This window comes from Dryas octopetala, chromosome 5, assembly GCF_963921425.1.
Source record: "Dryas octopetala chromosome 5, drDryOcto1.1, whole genome shotgun sequence".
Lineage (NCBI taxonomy): Eukaryota > Viridiplantae > Streptophyta > Magnoliopsida > Rosales > Rosaceae > Dryas > Dryas octopetala.
Window position 1 is genome coordinate 16,512,830 of NC_141370.1, and position 14,812 is coordinate 16,527,641.

Sequence of the window (14,812 nt, forward strand, 5' to 3'; positions counted from 1 at the left end):
AAGTCACAAGTGATGAAAGTGTTATTGGCCTTTTGTGAAAAGAGTACTCTATTGATATCTAAGATAAAAAGAAAGGCAAAACGTTTTAGCTCTATCTTTTGCTTCACCTACGCAACCTCCTTTATTTTGGCATTATGCTATCAAACTAGTCATTCCTTTGGATAATAGAATTGGCAAGTTCACCATCAAAGGCCACATTATTTATAGTGCTATATATGTACGCAAATGCATCACGTACCATTAGAGATCGGTTTAAAATAGAAAACGCACATGACCTACACATATGGGCCACATTTTATTATACCTTTAATTGGTAATATATTTTTGGTTATGAGTTATGACATACAACCACATCCACAATTATATACATCTACATCATTAATTGTTTAAAAACTACTCTTATTATACAAGCATTTATTAATTTCTCTTATGTCAAACACTTGCCTAAAAAACAGGTATCCATAATCAATCACAAACCATCACTCAAATCTCACAATAAATAAGCAAAAAATAAATAGAAAGAGAGCATCTGCCAAGTATTTCATATTTGACAACCTTCGTTTGTTGGTGGGATTGAAAGGGATGAAATTGGATAATATTAGTCCAATCAAATGTTTGGTCAATCAAGAGATTGAACTGCACTAAAAAGTAATCTAGATTATGTTTGATCACATAATCTACAATTAATGAAGCAATTAATGTTTGTTGGATGATTAACATCCCATTCTAGTCCACCTAAACCGTCCTCTCAACTGACCCATGGAGACAATGTTTGTGCGTGATGTTCTGCTTTTTTTGCCACCCTGCTGCTTTCTTGCACATGCTTCTGAGGAGCCACACTCCTGCAATCATCACCACACTTTCTTTCAGTGCACTTTTATATTTTCCCTTTGGCCAATCAAACCAGATAGCAGAATATGAACAAATGATAATTTTTATTAGGGCCAGTTTGATATTGCTGTGAAAATTAAAACAGTTTAGTGTTTAGTATTATGCAATGTGTACCATTCTCATCATAATCATATGCCTTGTAATTACTTACTGGATTGTGTTGGGGGGTGTCAAATATGGTCAAACCAGCTGATCCTTGCCAAATTTTCTCAGATACCAGAATGGTGGAACGGCTAGAAGTTGATGCGTTTTCTACATCCATCTCATGGCTTAACTAAATTGGGAAGACAGAAAAAGTTACAAGGACAAATAACAAAACACTAGGACATTTGTTAATGATGGGACAAATTCAACGGTGATTATCATTCTATAAAGTTAAAAGTGCGGTTGTATGACATATAAGGTTGTATATATTGTAGAATTTTCCTTGGTGCTAACCTGTAGTACCCGGTTCTCAAGCATAGCTACTCGTTCCACGAGCGTGCCTTTATGATTTACTTCTTCAATTGCAGATGACAGAGTCTTGCACTGATCTTCTGGTTCCATGGTTTTGCAGGCAGGACATGAAGAATGCCTACCTGACAATGACAAGCCATGCTTCTGTTCCAAAAACTGCAACTGAATGAAGAAGATGATCAGGGTATTTTGAAATGTGAGCAGGATAAACGATTGATATTGGATAAAAATAAATAAAAGATCACATGTTACCAAACGATCAAGCCGGTCCAATCTTTGGAGAATAGGCATGGGTGTACTGATCATTTCTTGCTTTTCTTCTTGGTCCATGAGTTTCAATCAGATCTTGGAAGTTCAGTTTATGTCTCTCAATCTTGTCTAGTTTAATTGCTAACTTTTTATGAACAACAAGCAGCTTCAAGCATATGCATCTTTTTTGGCAGCTAAATTGCAAAGTATAACTTGTTATGGAGAGAGGGGAAGAAGACACTGATGAAGACACATAATTTGGACCTTTATTAGAAGACAAAGGTGACTATGCCTAAAGTCAAACACTCCCATCACTTTTATAATAGAAGCTGTTGAAGAAGCTTTCAATTGACAACCACCTTGCCATACTTTATTGTCACCATGCTTATATTTTATGTGAGTAATGCTGTTGGAACCTTCCCAACTGACCATATGGGCTGATCATATTTTATTCTATCTCATCATCTCTTATCTCTGCAAGATTTTGCTTCCATGTCTCTCCCACACACATATATATATATATATACACAATTACACACGTATATGTATATACACACATGCAATGCATCTCAGATTGACTTGACCATGAGAAATTTTGGCACCATTTATAATTCAAGATGGAAGAAAGCTAGCTATTATTTCCTTGGAAAATGTATTTGGTTAAGAAATTTCGTCCATATATCCCCAAATTTTGCACATGTGGTTGCATGCTTACATCAGTCCTAGTCACATCTAGTTTTCATTTTTTCGAAAGGCATAAGCAAGCTAAAAGTAATTGCCATGGCAGCCAACCAGAACTCTAACTATACAAGCTCCCATACCCCCAGACAGAGCCCTTAAGTGCACTTGGCAGCAAGTCCTCTTCCCCTCCAGTATTTGAACTTTGAAGTAGTGTTGCTTTGGCTTAGAGTAAGCTTTTCGATATCTCGTTGGGTTGAGACAGAGACAAATTCCCCCACAGCCATACTACAAGCTCCTGCAATAGCTGCAGCTATTGCAGACAGGAGAATGGACTAATGATCTTCCTTCACTGCACCAATCCCAAGCATTAGTGATGCAGAGGATATCAACCCATCCCGAAAGTGGCTTCTCGTTGAACAGGAAGCTCCTGTTCAACAGAGGTTTCAAGTGTTTGATGAGAAGCCATGGATCAAAAGATTTTGGACAAGTAGTGTGCGAAATTGAATAAAAATATTTGAATAGACTTCAGATTTATAACATAAAGGAAATATCCAGGAATACTTTAAAAAGTCTATTAAAGAGTTATCCCTCTTATTCAATAGAAATTCCAAAATGGATCTATCATACTCTCTTATGGGGACAATATGCCTTATGCCTTGAAAGGATTGAATCTGGATAGTAAAACTATTTCTTCAGCTTTATCACAAACATTCCTCCTCCTTGTCGATCAGTTCCTCTTTGTTGGTCTTACAGAAAGACAACTGTGGCATTGGAAGTCATCTTGCTCTTGCTTTCATTTAACTTTGTTATAGCATTAGACTCTTTGGGTGAACCAAAAGTCCTCATTCCCTCCAAATTATGAGCATGCTCGAGGATATACCTTACAAACTCAATTCCATTAGACCCGTTGCAAAGCAATATGCATACCTCCTCAAGCTTATCTATAAAAGCAAGGTTTTGCAACTTCCAATATTCCATATTAAACCCAGAACACTGCAAAGGGCAACAATGCAACCAACAAACCAACAGATGAAAATTTCAAGAAAAATAACAGAAGACTAATACTAATGCTGAAATGACAAATGGAAAACAACATAGAGAGAGAGAGAGAGAACAAGACTTTTACTTACATTAATTTCCGGGTAAAGGCAGAGTGGACCGGAATGTATCACTAAATAACTCAACGTAGGCATTCCTCCAAAAAAGGAGACCATTTTCGGGACTAGGATGTCAAGCCAGCTCTCAATATCAATACACAAAAAATAAACATTCTCTAATGGTGCTGGCATGGAACTTCCCTTGAACAAAGCCTGCAAGTTATAAACACAATTAAATAAGGCCGGGAACCCAAAAACACTGCAAGAATAGTAATAAATAAACATATGCAATAGTTACCAAGATCAAGTTGACTCAATAACAATCAATTAGTCAGAAGTACTTGAAACTCATATCATGTTTGTCTATTAACTTAATCTGTCAACGTAATATTACAAAATATTTCAGACTGAATTTCAAACCAAACTCGAAATCTAGAAGCATATCCATTAATCTAGTAAGTGTGACCAATATGAATGTAAAAGCTAGTAGTGCCATCTTTAATCTGAAAATAAGATAAAATAAATTAACTAACTCTTATTGCCAAGCCGTAAAATATTATATATAATCTAAAAAAAAAACATCTTCTCTTTACCATTGTGGTCTCTTTGTTTAGGGTAAGATCTTCAACCCAACGTACACTGTCAAGAATCTCAGACACGGTGTCAAATGCATCTGCTCCAGGCCTCAGAAGAAGCTCAGCATCTTCTAAACACATGAATTCCCCAAGATGTTGGTGAATAGACAAATCCCCTATCCATTTCAGATTTTTAAGATTTGGCGCAACTACATTTAACGAAATGTTGGCACCTGGACCAAATGTCCGGTCGATATGTATATCTTCGAGTTTCTCACCGGAGATTTTAAGATGGCAGATATCATCACAACTATAGCGCTGGACAAACGTAAATGATTTCAAAGAGGAACTATCAATGGTGACATTTTTGCTCCCACTAAGCCAATGGAGATGTAATTCCTTAATGCATTTGCAGCAACACGAAATCCATTCGAAAATCCCCTCATCCGATATATCAACCAACTCGAACTTTAAGTATTCGAGATTAGAGAAAGACGCGAGTGAGGGTGCTCTGGGAACACTAACGCCCTTCCCCAAAAATAGAGACCTCAAAGATCCACAAAGAAAGAAGGAAAACGGGAAGTGCAGTTTATCGCTAAAGTTCCGAAGCTCAAGCACTTCAAGGTTAAACTTGACAGCATTGTTGATCCACGTGATCACTCTATATTTCTCATCTTCACCACGAAAGCTAGCGTTTCTCCAAAACATAGTAAGATAATCAATACGTAAGCATTGTATCCTATTAAACCCGCGAAGCCCCAAGAACCTCTCCAACGACCTCATCACCTCTGAGGGTTGAATCTTGTTGGAAATTTTATGAAAATTCAAACAAGGAGTTGACAGATAAAGTTGTCTGCATCTTTTGGATGCGCAACCGAAACGAGTGAGGTCTGTTATGGGAAGGAAGGAAAGAATGTGATGAGCAACAAGATCTGGAAGATTACTAAATCTGTCGATGATGTCAGCCATACTCTCAGTAATAGTACTACGTACAAGCCCCAACTCCTTGAGGCTTTTAACTTGCGGAGGGCAGTAACACCTTATGGCTACGGTCCATGAATGATGGGATCAGCTGGAACCTTTACCATGCACAAAATATTAATCAATACCAATCAAATTCACTTATTCTATGCATTAAAGTGATCGAAAGAGAAAAAATATATATGGATCAAGTAGGGTTTTTAAGGCCGATTATAAAAATCATACCTCAATGAGATGATGAGAGAGCTTGAGAAGAAACCAACTCTTTTCTTTGGCTCGATCTTATCTACCAACAGTGAGACTAGAGGTTGAGAGCGGTGGCTCCAGCCATGCCTTAGCGATGGAGGAAGAGGCCGTCGGAGGTTGAGGTGTGTCTTCTACACCATGGGACGTGCGCAGCCATGCTTTAATACCTTACTAGTAGGTGTGACTACACCCGTCTCCTTTACTGGGCTTAAAATATGAAAAATTATTGTGCGTAATTGATATATACACCGTTTTTAAAAGGCCCATAAATTCCCAAATGGCATGGACTTTACACATAGAACTCACAGGCCTGCGTCACAAAACTCAGCAACTAAGGATCTGTTTGACACCGTTTTTTAGAAAGCGCTAGCAGCATTTTAGCTGAAATTGCTTCTGCTTAGAAGTACATATAATTTTTATAAAAATTTTAATTGCTTCATGTAAAAACATTTGGAAGTGTTTCTGAGTTATAATAATACTTTTAAGTGGTTATTTGAGAAACACTTGACGAAAGCACATGTCAAGTGTTTCTCAAATAATCCAAAAATACTTTTATTTATTTTTGTTAAATACAACTAAATGTGTGCTTTTAATAGTTTAATAAAAAATATTTAAATGACCCTTAGTAAGAAACTTGTGCATGTTTTTAAGTGACGTTTTTTGGGTGCTAAGATCTGTTTGGTGTTTTTTTTTTTTTTTTTTGCGAGCCGAAGATCTGCTTGCTTTTTAATGTAAAGTTGCCACGTAAATCTAATGGCTTAAAAATGGACAAAGCAGAAATCAAAAAAATCCGATTGACAAACAAACTCCTCCAGCTGGCCATTGCAGTCAGGAAGAGAAACTGGTTGGATGAGGAGTAGTGAAGAATAAACACATAGAGGACGAAGAAGCATATAATCAGACAAGCTTCCTCCAACGTTTAAACCCACTATGCCTTCTTTAACAGCACTCCCAAGTAGAAAAAATAAAAAATGATATTTAACTGTTGTGTATATCATCCCGCACTAATCACGCGTCCACAATGTAGCTCTTCTCCTTGTTTCGATCTAATTCAAGTGGTCTACTAGAATTAAGAAAGTTGATGATTTTAATGTATTTTCGAGTTGTGTTATTGAAGCTAATTAAACAGGATGAGAGAACCCTTACATCAAGACATAGAAAAAAGGATCCAAATTCGTCCGTTCAAGTCATTGACAAAAGATTTATAGATAAAGATACAAAAGACTTCCATGACATGCATTTCAACTAATATTATAATTATATAATTGTGATCAAAGTGACAAATTGTATGTTGCCTTGTCATTCTGTGAAAACCCGGTATTTTCAAAGCAAAGCAAATGCGTTTGTATGTATTAAACTCTTACGTCACTCCTTTGTCATTTCTGCTTTCTTTTTCGAAAGGCTTAAGCAAGCCATAAGTAATTGCCATGGCAATCCACCCCCCAACCAGAACTCTAACTGCAGAAGGCCTGACTGGTGAGCCACCAATCCGAGCTCCCACGCCCCCCAACAGAGCCAGAGTTATTGAGGTGGCCACAACAACCACCACCATTCTTTTACTACATTGAGCAATCAATATGGCAGACATTAAAGGCACAAGTGAACCACACAGAAATGCCAATGCTGATGCAGATGCTGCCTTATGTGGGCTTGGCAGCGAGTCCTCCTCCCCTCCATCATTTTGTTTACTCATCTCAATGGTATTAATCTTCATTCCTATTTTCTCTGATGGCTCACACCTTGCATTTTCACATGGGATTGACCTTCTTGAAGGGGTCAGTTCAACTGAAATGGTCAAGTTAGGTTCAATAATTCTTGTTGGGTTTTCAGGGATGTTGGCCTTGATCTGACCACTAACATCTTTCTCACCTAACACAGCATTTGAAGTACTGCTTTTGCTTAGAGTGACCTTTTCAATGTCTCTTTGGGTTGAAACTGAAACAAACTCCCCCACAGCCATGCTACAAGCTCCTGCAACAGCTCCAGCTATTCCAGAGAGCACCATGGACCAACGATCAACGATCTTCCTTCACTGCACCGACACCAAGCATTAGTGACGTAGTGGATAGTAACCCGTCGCTTGCTCCCATGATGGCAGCTCGAAGCCACTGAGCTCGTTGAACTTGTTCATGAGTCGTTGTATTCTTTTCATCAGTAGTACTCACAGGAAGCTTCTGTTCAACAGGGGTTTCAACTGTTTGATGAGAAGCCATGAATCGAAATATTTTGGAGAATTTACTGCAGAAATTTGATCGGGGAGTGTGGATTCTGAGAATTGACACAAGCTCATGAGGCCACGTGGGGTTTTAAATGAAACAACCAGACAAAGACTAGGACTGAGTTCCATGTCTGATGATTGATAGGTACAAAATTACTTAGGTGGTACCGTGGAAGATTACAAAGTAGGGTAACGTTTAAACCTAAGACCTTGTCACATCTCATGCTTAAGACAACTCTATCATTCTTCTACTAAATATTCAAGAGAAACTTGTGTTTTCTTCGATCTGCAGGCTCAGTATCATTTGTTACTACAGAATATGATATTCATATTTGTCTTTATCAGGTTGGGCCTCATTGTTTTCTAAGGTAAGATTCACACCTATGCTGCTAGCTTCTCTTCTTGATTAATTTTATGCGTCGTGTCTTTTCTTTTTCTGTTAGAAATTTAGAGGGTGTTTAGGACACTCGTAGCTAATGGCTTATGTAAGCTTCTATTAGCTATCTATGCTTGATATGAGAAGTGTTTGAACTATAAAACAAAGTATCTTTTATTGATGAACAAAGGAGGATACAAGTGGAGATGTAGATGTCTAGGACAATAGGACTTTAGGACTAGTGGCTTTTAGTATTGCCTCTTGCTTACACTTAGATATGGGTACATGCTATATATAGAGAGTAGATGAACCTACTTGACTTCTCTAGAACATCTATTAGCCACATGCTTCTAGTAGGTTCTAGAGTATACTACACTTTTAATTATGTTCTAGTACGTTCCTATATAAGCTTAATATTCTAGACTCTTCTTTTATGTAGAATTATATAGACTTCTCTAGTTAAGATAGTTACTAATAGATTTATCTAGAATACTCTTTCTTCTTATCAAGCTATCTTCTAGACTTTTAGAATTATGTAGAACTATGTGGAATATTCTAGCTTTAATTTGTATGGGCTTTGAGGAAGTCTCTAGAATTTTGTAGTATTTTCAATAATGTGCATTAATTTTCAACATTTTCCTATCCAAATACCAGCCAATTTATTTGTTGTCTTGTAAGCGATATTCCATGCAGGTTGATTGATCCAACCCAAGTGCTCTCTTCTGCCTACAGCATTGCATACAGCAACAATTTCTCACTAAAACTATTGGTAATTAAACTCTTCTTCCAGCAAAAATATTGAAAATTCTTTTGCATACAAGTCTGCAGGCTTTCTTCTCAGGTGATTGGGTTTGGTTGTACAGGGGTATATATCTTTCATACATGACATTCATTTGTGTTTCCTTCTTTAATATGTGATAAAAATGATTTCATCTGCAAACAATTTACTCCTTATGGACCTTATGCTGGTTTTTTCAGATTGGATAAGATGGAGCTCACCAAGATATTCGATACTGAAAGCCCCGAGAAAAAAATATAACAGTAAATCCTGAATCTGAAACTCTTATGTCCTCAAAATGAGACATTTAGGATAGTGATATGTAATCTGCATAGTTTATTTCACAAGTGTTTTGTATAACTGAAAATACAGTAGCCATCCGCTGTATCTAATGGTTTCTATCATAAATATCAATGAGACCAGAACAACATAATCATCACTCATGCCATTTGTATGGAAAGAATAAAGAAAAAGATTGAACCATTATCAGTATCATCTTCACAGATTCACGTACGCATTATGAGATGCTCTGGAACTATGTCAATTTGTATTCGCCCTAAAATTTTGTAGACAGTCAAAATTTGATGAATCACCATAAGCAAAAGTTCTCAGGTGTACTGCAAGTAACAATGCAGTGCTAGTAGCTAGTTATATCTTATTTAAGTAGAATCCAATTATTACAACCATAGCATAGGATTAAGGAAAGGAAAAGTACATAAATTTTATAAAGATTTAAGTATACAGGGTAATGAATGTGTTAATTGTGCATTTTTGACCCTATCGATAGCCATCCCTCTTGTCTTGCTCCTCAGCTTCCTTGTTAGCAGCTTCAACAGATTTGAACCACAGGAATGCCTGCATTCAACATTCATGTTATGAAGCCAAGAAGGGGATTGAGTTAAGATTATCAACAAATACGTTCATTCATAGCCTATTATACTATTGATACGTTGAAATGTGGATGGATTTAGGCTTTAGCATAGCACAATAGTAATCAGATTATGTAACTATGCTGATAGTGAACTTCTTCTGTAGCTACAAAAGATATCAAAACTGAAAAGATTCAAATTGATAGATTCATGGTATAGGGCCATAACATTGATCCAAAATTAAGACTTCAATATAAATATACCCTAATTATAACATTGAACAAAACAAACCTGGAAACCAGGAGAAAAAAGATTAGAGAAATAGAACAACTTACAGAAGAGGGAATGCCAGTAAATGCAAAAAATCCAAGCACTGGAGCATAAAATATGCTGTCCGAGTTCAAAACTCCAAAGACAGGCTTCTGGTTCACATACTCAAAAACAGAACCTATCTGCAGTCCAGCATTAATTTTCCTGTTATAGAAAATCAAAGGGGCATATATGGTTTCGAAAGGACACAATTTTATCAAAAGGATTGGAAGAGGGAGCTTACTGCAGCAATTGCAGTAATGGCTGAGGCAAGTAAATAAACATAAAAGGGAATCTCAAATCCCTGTTCTGAAGCATCTTTCTTGCCTTCACCTTGGGCCCAAGGAGGGGGCTCTTCTGAGTCTGGTTTAGCCCAAGGGGGGATTTTTTCTTCAGACTTGCTTGATTTTGCAGAACCTTTGGTGACAGCAGAAACAGAAAACCTATGAGATAACTTCTTGTTTTGAGAGCTAAAATGGCTTTGGTTTCTATTTGCAGTGGTTTGATCCAGGATTCTGTGTCCAACACCAAGGAACGATCTAGGCAACAACGGATTATCTCTTCTACAGCCATGGTTTACATTTGAATTGCATGTAAACAACAAGGTTGCAGCCATGGTTTCTTCCTCTTCCTTGTTCTTCTCTTGCTGTTACTGAAGATATGAATAAATATAAAAATTAGCAGCTTTATGTCACTAATTTAGAGGCAGTTTGCCATAATGGAAGACTGCTACTCTCTTATATATCATTCTCTTTTGAATAACTAATACCAGGAATATATTTTTGCATGATCAGCAGCACAAGTTTGTGTATGACATGAGTAGAATCCAACTAATGTATTATACTATGGTGCTGAGTCTAAGTTTTTGCAAAACAAGCTCCACGAATTCAATCAAATTAGATAAACAGATCATCCAATTTATCAGTTGTACAAAGGAGGACGTTCTGCTTGTCTTTGTGTATGGCTTTCTTGATTACCAAAAGCTCTCTGATGAAAATTGGACTTGGAAGAGTATGAAAAAATAAATGAGAGACATGGAAATATCTCAATCATTCGTTTACCAAAATATCTATGCAATGATGAGGCACAAAACCAAATGAGATAAAACCAAATGTTCATAGTTTCGAGACATTAACATATAGCATTCATGTGCTTCTGTATTATTGAAGACACAACACATAAGGTCTCTCCATGGTACCATAGATAGGCTTCCCAGAACTAAAATTTTACCTATTTTTATATAACAAAGAAGAAAAAGAAAGAACGACAAAGGAAGTAACCATTCTTACATTACATGTATATGTAGTTCTTGTTTATCATTTTTTTTGGTTCATGGAAATACAAGCACTTGAGCATTGTTCGCAAAGGCAATTCTGTTTCTATTAAGCTAATTAAAAAATGAAAGTTACGAAGAAAAAAAAAAAAAAAAAACAGAGCTTTTATCCAATTTATGCAATATAAAAAGTGATGGGGTTAGTCCAGCACTTGAGCTTAGCCAGTGTCATAGAGATAGAAACTCAAAAAGGCTTTTTCCACAAGGCAAATTCATGTATTATTAACAAGACCCAAGTGACTAAATCTGATGAAAAGTCCATAACATGAATTTGGCAGATGAAATTCATGGATTATATGAACAATTAAGTTCAGCTGAGCCTGAATTTGGGCAGCCATATCAGGCCTAAATCCAAGAAGAGAGTATGCAATCTAACCCCCAATTGGAACTTCACCAGCTTACCTACACCCACCCACTGAACTAATAATGATTCACAGAAAACAAAATGATTACTGAAAATATTGCAAGATAAAGAGGAGATACGAGAGGTGTAGAGAGTAGAGCTTACCTTACTGGTCTTTTTTTTTGTTTTATTTGCCCAAATGATGCGCTTCTCTCTCTCTCTCTCTCTCTCTCTCTCTCTCTCTCTCTCTCTCTCTCTCTCTCTCTCTCTCTCTCTCTCTCTCTCTCTATCTTTATTTTTATTTTCCTTTTTTCTTTTCAACAGACAGCCGCATATCGGTAGGTGTGTGTTCATGTGCCTCCCTCACTCTTATGTTTCAATCACTATTTTTTATTTGACTACTCCCACTGATTTGGTCGCATTGCCTTCAAAAGTGTAATTTCTATTTTAATTCTAGGATGTTGCTACCATGTAGATGAATGTATGGCAAGATGCTCTTGTTGTTATTGAATTTTTGTTATTGAATTAATAAGTTACCCTTTTTTATTTTTAAGATAAAAATTTTGTAACTGTCTGATCTGTCTGCATGTCATGAAAACGAATGTATTATAACCGATCAATTATTTTCTAGTACCTAACTCTAACGCATGACTCATCACATGAGTAAAATTTCAAATTTTTTTGAAATGATTAACTTTATTATTATAAGTTTGTTTACAATACACTCATCCTATGATATACAAACTGTGAAAAAAAAAAAATTATATTCTATAGTAAAAAAATGAAACCATTAAAATTTAAAGGTTTAAAATGTATATAATGCATGTTTTTATAATAAAATTTTCTCTAGTAGTATTGAATAAAATATACAAACAAAAGAATCTTAGATAAATAATAACAATGCCATTGTTGCCGTTGATTTTACCTTAAAACAGTATGATTAACCTGATTTAAAAAGAAAAAAAAAAAAAAGATCAATATAGTTGACATTTGCAATAATCCCACTATGATCCATGATTTTCGCATCTAAGATATGGCTAACAATCAAACATAAAAAACTATTAAAAAAAAAAAAAAAGTTAGTAGAAAGAAATGAGGGCAGTCCAGATTCCCAAATCCCAATACGGTGAACATGCATGATTAGTTTCTTGCCTTACTAGTCAATCGTCTTATCCTTAAGTTAAGCATCAATTGTGTGAGATTGGATGCCTTCCAAGGGTTATTGCTCTTGCTTGGAAAACATCACAAGCAATGATTGTGACTACAATCATTATTATAATCATGTCTGCTTTGAGTAAATTAAATTATCATATGAAAATCATAATATTCACCATCATAATCATAATCACCATCATTGCCAAACTCCTACCTCAACATGATGTGTCATGCACATTGCATGAGCCTTTTATGGAAGTGGTTTATTGGATATTGATAATGTAATGTTTAGCTTTTAGAAAATTACTAAGGTTTGAGAATCTGAAATTCTAACATAGGTTGAAAGTTTCCTTGTGGGTTGAGCTCAACTTGATCGATTTGTATACTCGCTTAAATCTATGAGTGGGTTGTACCCTTCGTAATTTGATTTGATTCAATTCGGGTCTTGAACCCAAATTAAGAAATTAAGTTAAGTTAAACAAGAAATATTGAATAAGATACACATATTTTTGTGTGTAAAATAAGGCCACAATACATGCACAAAGATGTTCACCTGCTTTTGGGAAATATCAGTAGAAGCTATAAGAGTGTGCTAATGACCCTCAACGGCTCAGCCCAGTCATAATTCTGGCGAGAGTGATATATTTGTTTGTGGGTTACAGAAAAAACAATGAACAAAAGAACAAAAGCGACACTGATGATTTGTATTAGACAGGTGCTCTAATTTCATTGGCTTGTTTGTACTTGTGCCTCCACCGTCCAATTAATCAAGATTTTCATTAACGGTGGAACAAAAAGGGAAATTACTTATATAACCTGCAAATTGGGTATAGAATATGTGATGACAAGCCAACTCTACAATAACGATGAAAGAGATAAGAGATGATTAGAATATTAATTCCCAATGTTCTTACTAGGATTTTATATGTTGCGTTGCAAACTTGCAATGTTATTGGGTCATGTGGCACTATCAAGTTGACTCTAATGCCATTTATCATTATGAAAAGACGTTCATGACCATACTTATGTGATATTCTTAAAAGGATTAGTTACTAACTTTCTCTAATCGTTTATATAATCATCTATGTTTTTTTTTTTTTTTGGCCACTATGTTTGTGGGAAAATCCACATCAATCCGAACAGCTAATCACAGCTCGACACGTGGCTGGTCAACATCCACTTCGGAGTTGACTCTCAGTGGTCAAAACTTTGACCCCCACATCATCACCACTCGTCATCGCCTCTGCCAGCTCAGACCGGATCTCCACGCCGGCCCTCCATGTTCGGTCCGAGCCGAACCGATGATCTTCCATGGGATCGAGTGTCCATCTTCCCACGATCATCCCGGTCCGGCTCGGCTCGGCACAGGAGATGGCCTCTTTTCGGGTTCTGGCGTCGACCAGTTAGAGCTCGGAAAGACCCCCAGTTTATGGGACCGGCTCGGCCTGGAATCCCATGCCCGATCCGACCACACATGGACTTCGTGTCTTCACATGAAAACATGTGTTCGTATCGGCTCGGCTCGGCTCTCCGCCGCCATTCCCAGGAAGATCACGATGGGACGAACCGCCACACTTGAATGCACCTGACACAATCTTCTGACAGACAGAATATCAGGCTTGCATTCATGACTGCTGGACAGTTTGCCTGGACCTTCCAACCTTGCATTTAATGCAGCATTCAATGCTGAGGAAGCAAGCAGCTGAGCATGCAACTAGGTCTGACCAGGTGCGTGGGTCTCTGGCAACCATTCATTCACATGCAGGTAACTTATTCATTAAGTTTTCCTTTGCCTATATAAGGCACCACATATGCACAAAATGGAGCATCTAGCAATCTATCAATACACACGCTAAACACTTTGCATTTCCATCCAAAGAAGAGCCTACCCAACTTGCTGAGAATAACCCAGAACATTTGCCTTGTTCTTCCCATTCTCCCAAGTTCTTCCTTTGTTCTTCCTCATCCACCATCAAACACCACCACTGATTTCTTCATCGGAGTGTGTTTGGCTGGTACCACACCGGTCCATCTCCTTTGATCTTGTTTTTATCTACAGGAAGATCTCAACCAGCATCCACTTCATCATCCAGCGAAGCACTTGATCAGCCAGATCAGCATATCTAAGTTGTTGCATCTACCTTACGAGAATTTGCATCAACAGATTGGCGCCGTCTGTGGGAAGCTGACTTCAGCCGTTGTGTTCATCACCGCAAACGCTAAGCTCTTCCTCCACGCAAGTCATCATGACTACC

General features: G+C 37.0%; 3 protein-coding genes and 1 pseudogene across 3 annotated transcripts; all 4 read right to left on the reverse strand.

The window, feature by feature from the left end:
* Positions 1-713: 713 nt before the first annotated feature.
* Positions 714-1,677, reverse strand: LOC147284970 (uncharacterized). Its single transcript, XM_086245750.1, has 4 exons — positions 1,600-1,677; positions 1,330-1,509; positions 1,043-1,165; positions 714-842 (listed from the first exon to the last, which is right to left on the reverse strand). Exons 1-4 carry the CDS (start codon positions 1,675-1,677, stop codon positions 714-716), a joined length of 510 nt encoding a protein of 169 aa, XP_086101876.1.
* A 1,347-nt stretch (positions 1,678-3,024) lies between these two features.
* On the reverse strand, positions 3,025-4,918 carry LOC147284971 (putative FBD-associated F-box protein At5g53635). Its single transcript, XM_086245752.1, has 3 exons — positions 3,968-4,918; positions 3,489-3,587; positions 3,025-3,270 (listed from the first exon to the last, which is right to left on the reverse strand). The coding sequence occupies exons 1-3, from the start codon at positions 4,916-4,918 to the stop codon at positions 3,025-3,027; spliced, it is 1,296 nt and encodes a 431-aa protein (XP_086101878.1).
* A 1,618-nt stretch (positions 4,919-6,536) lies between these two features.
* LOC147284972 (vacuolar iron transporter homolog 2 pseudogene) lies at positions 6,537-7,389 on the reverse strand (annotated as a pseudogene).
* Positions 7,390-9,161: 1,772 nt separating this feature from the next.
* On the reverse strand, positions 9,162-11,659 carry LOC147284973 (uncharacterized). The gene is made up of 4 exons (XM_086244378.1): positions 11,568-11,659; positions 9,971-10,378; positions 9,753-9,869; positions 9,162-9,403 (listed from the first exon to the last, which is right to left on the reverse strand). Exons 2-4 carry the CDS (start codon positions 10,340-10,342, stop codon positions 9,326-9,328), a joined length of 567 nt encoding a protein of 188 aa, XP_086100504.1. The 5' UTR covers positions 10,343-10,378; positions 11,568-11,659; the 3' UTR covers positions 9,162-9,325.
* Positions 11,660-14,812: the final 3,153 nt, after the last annotated feature.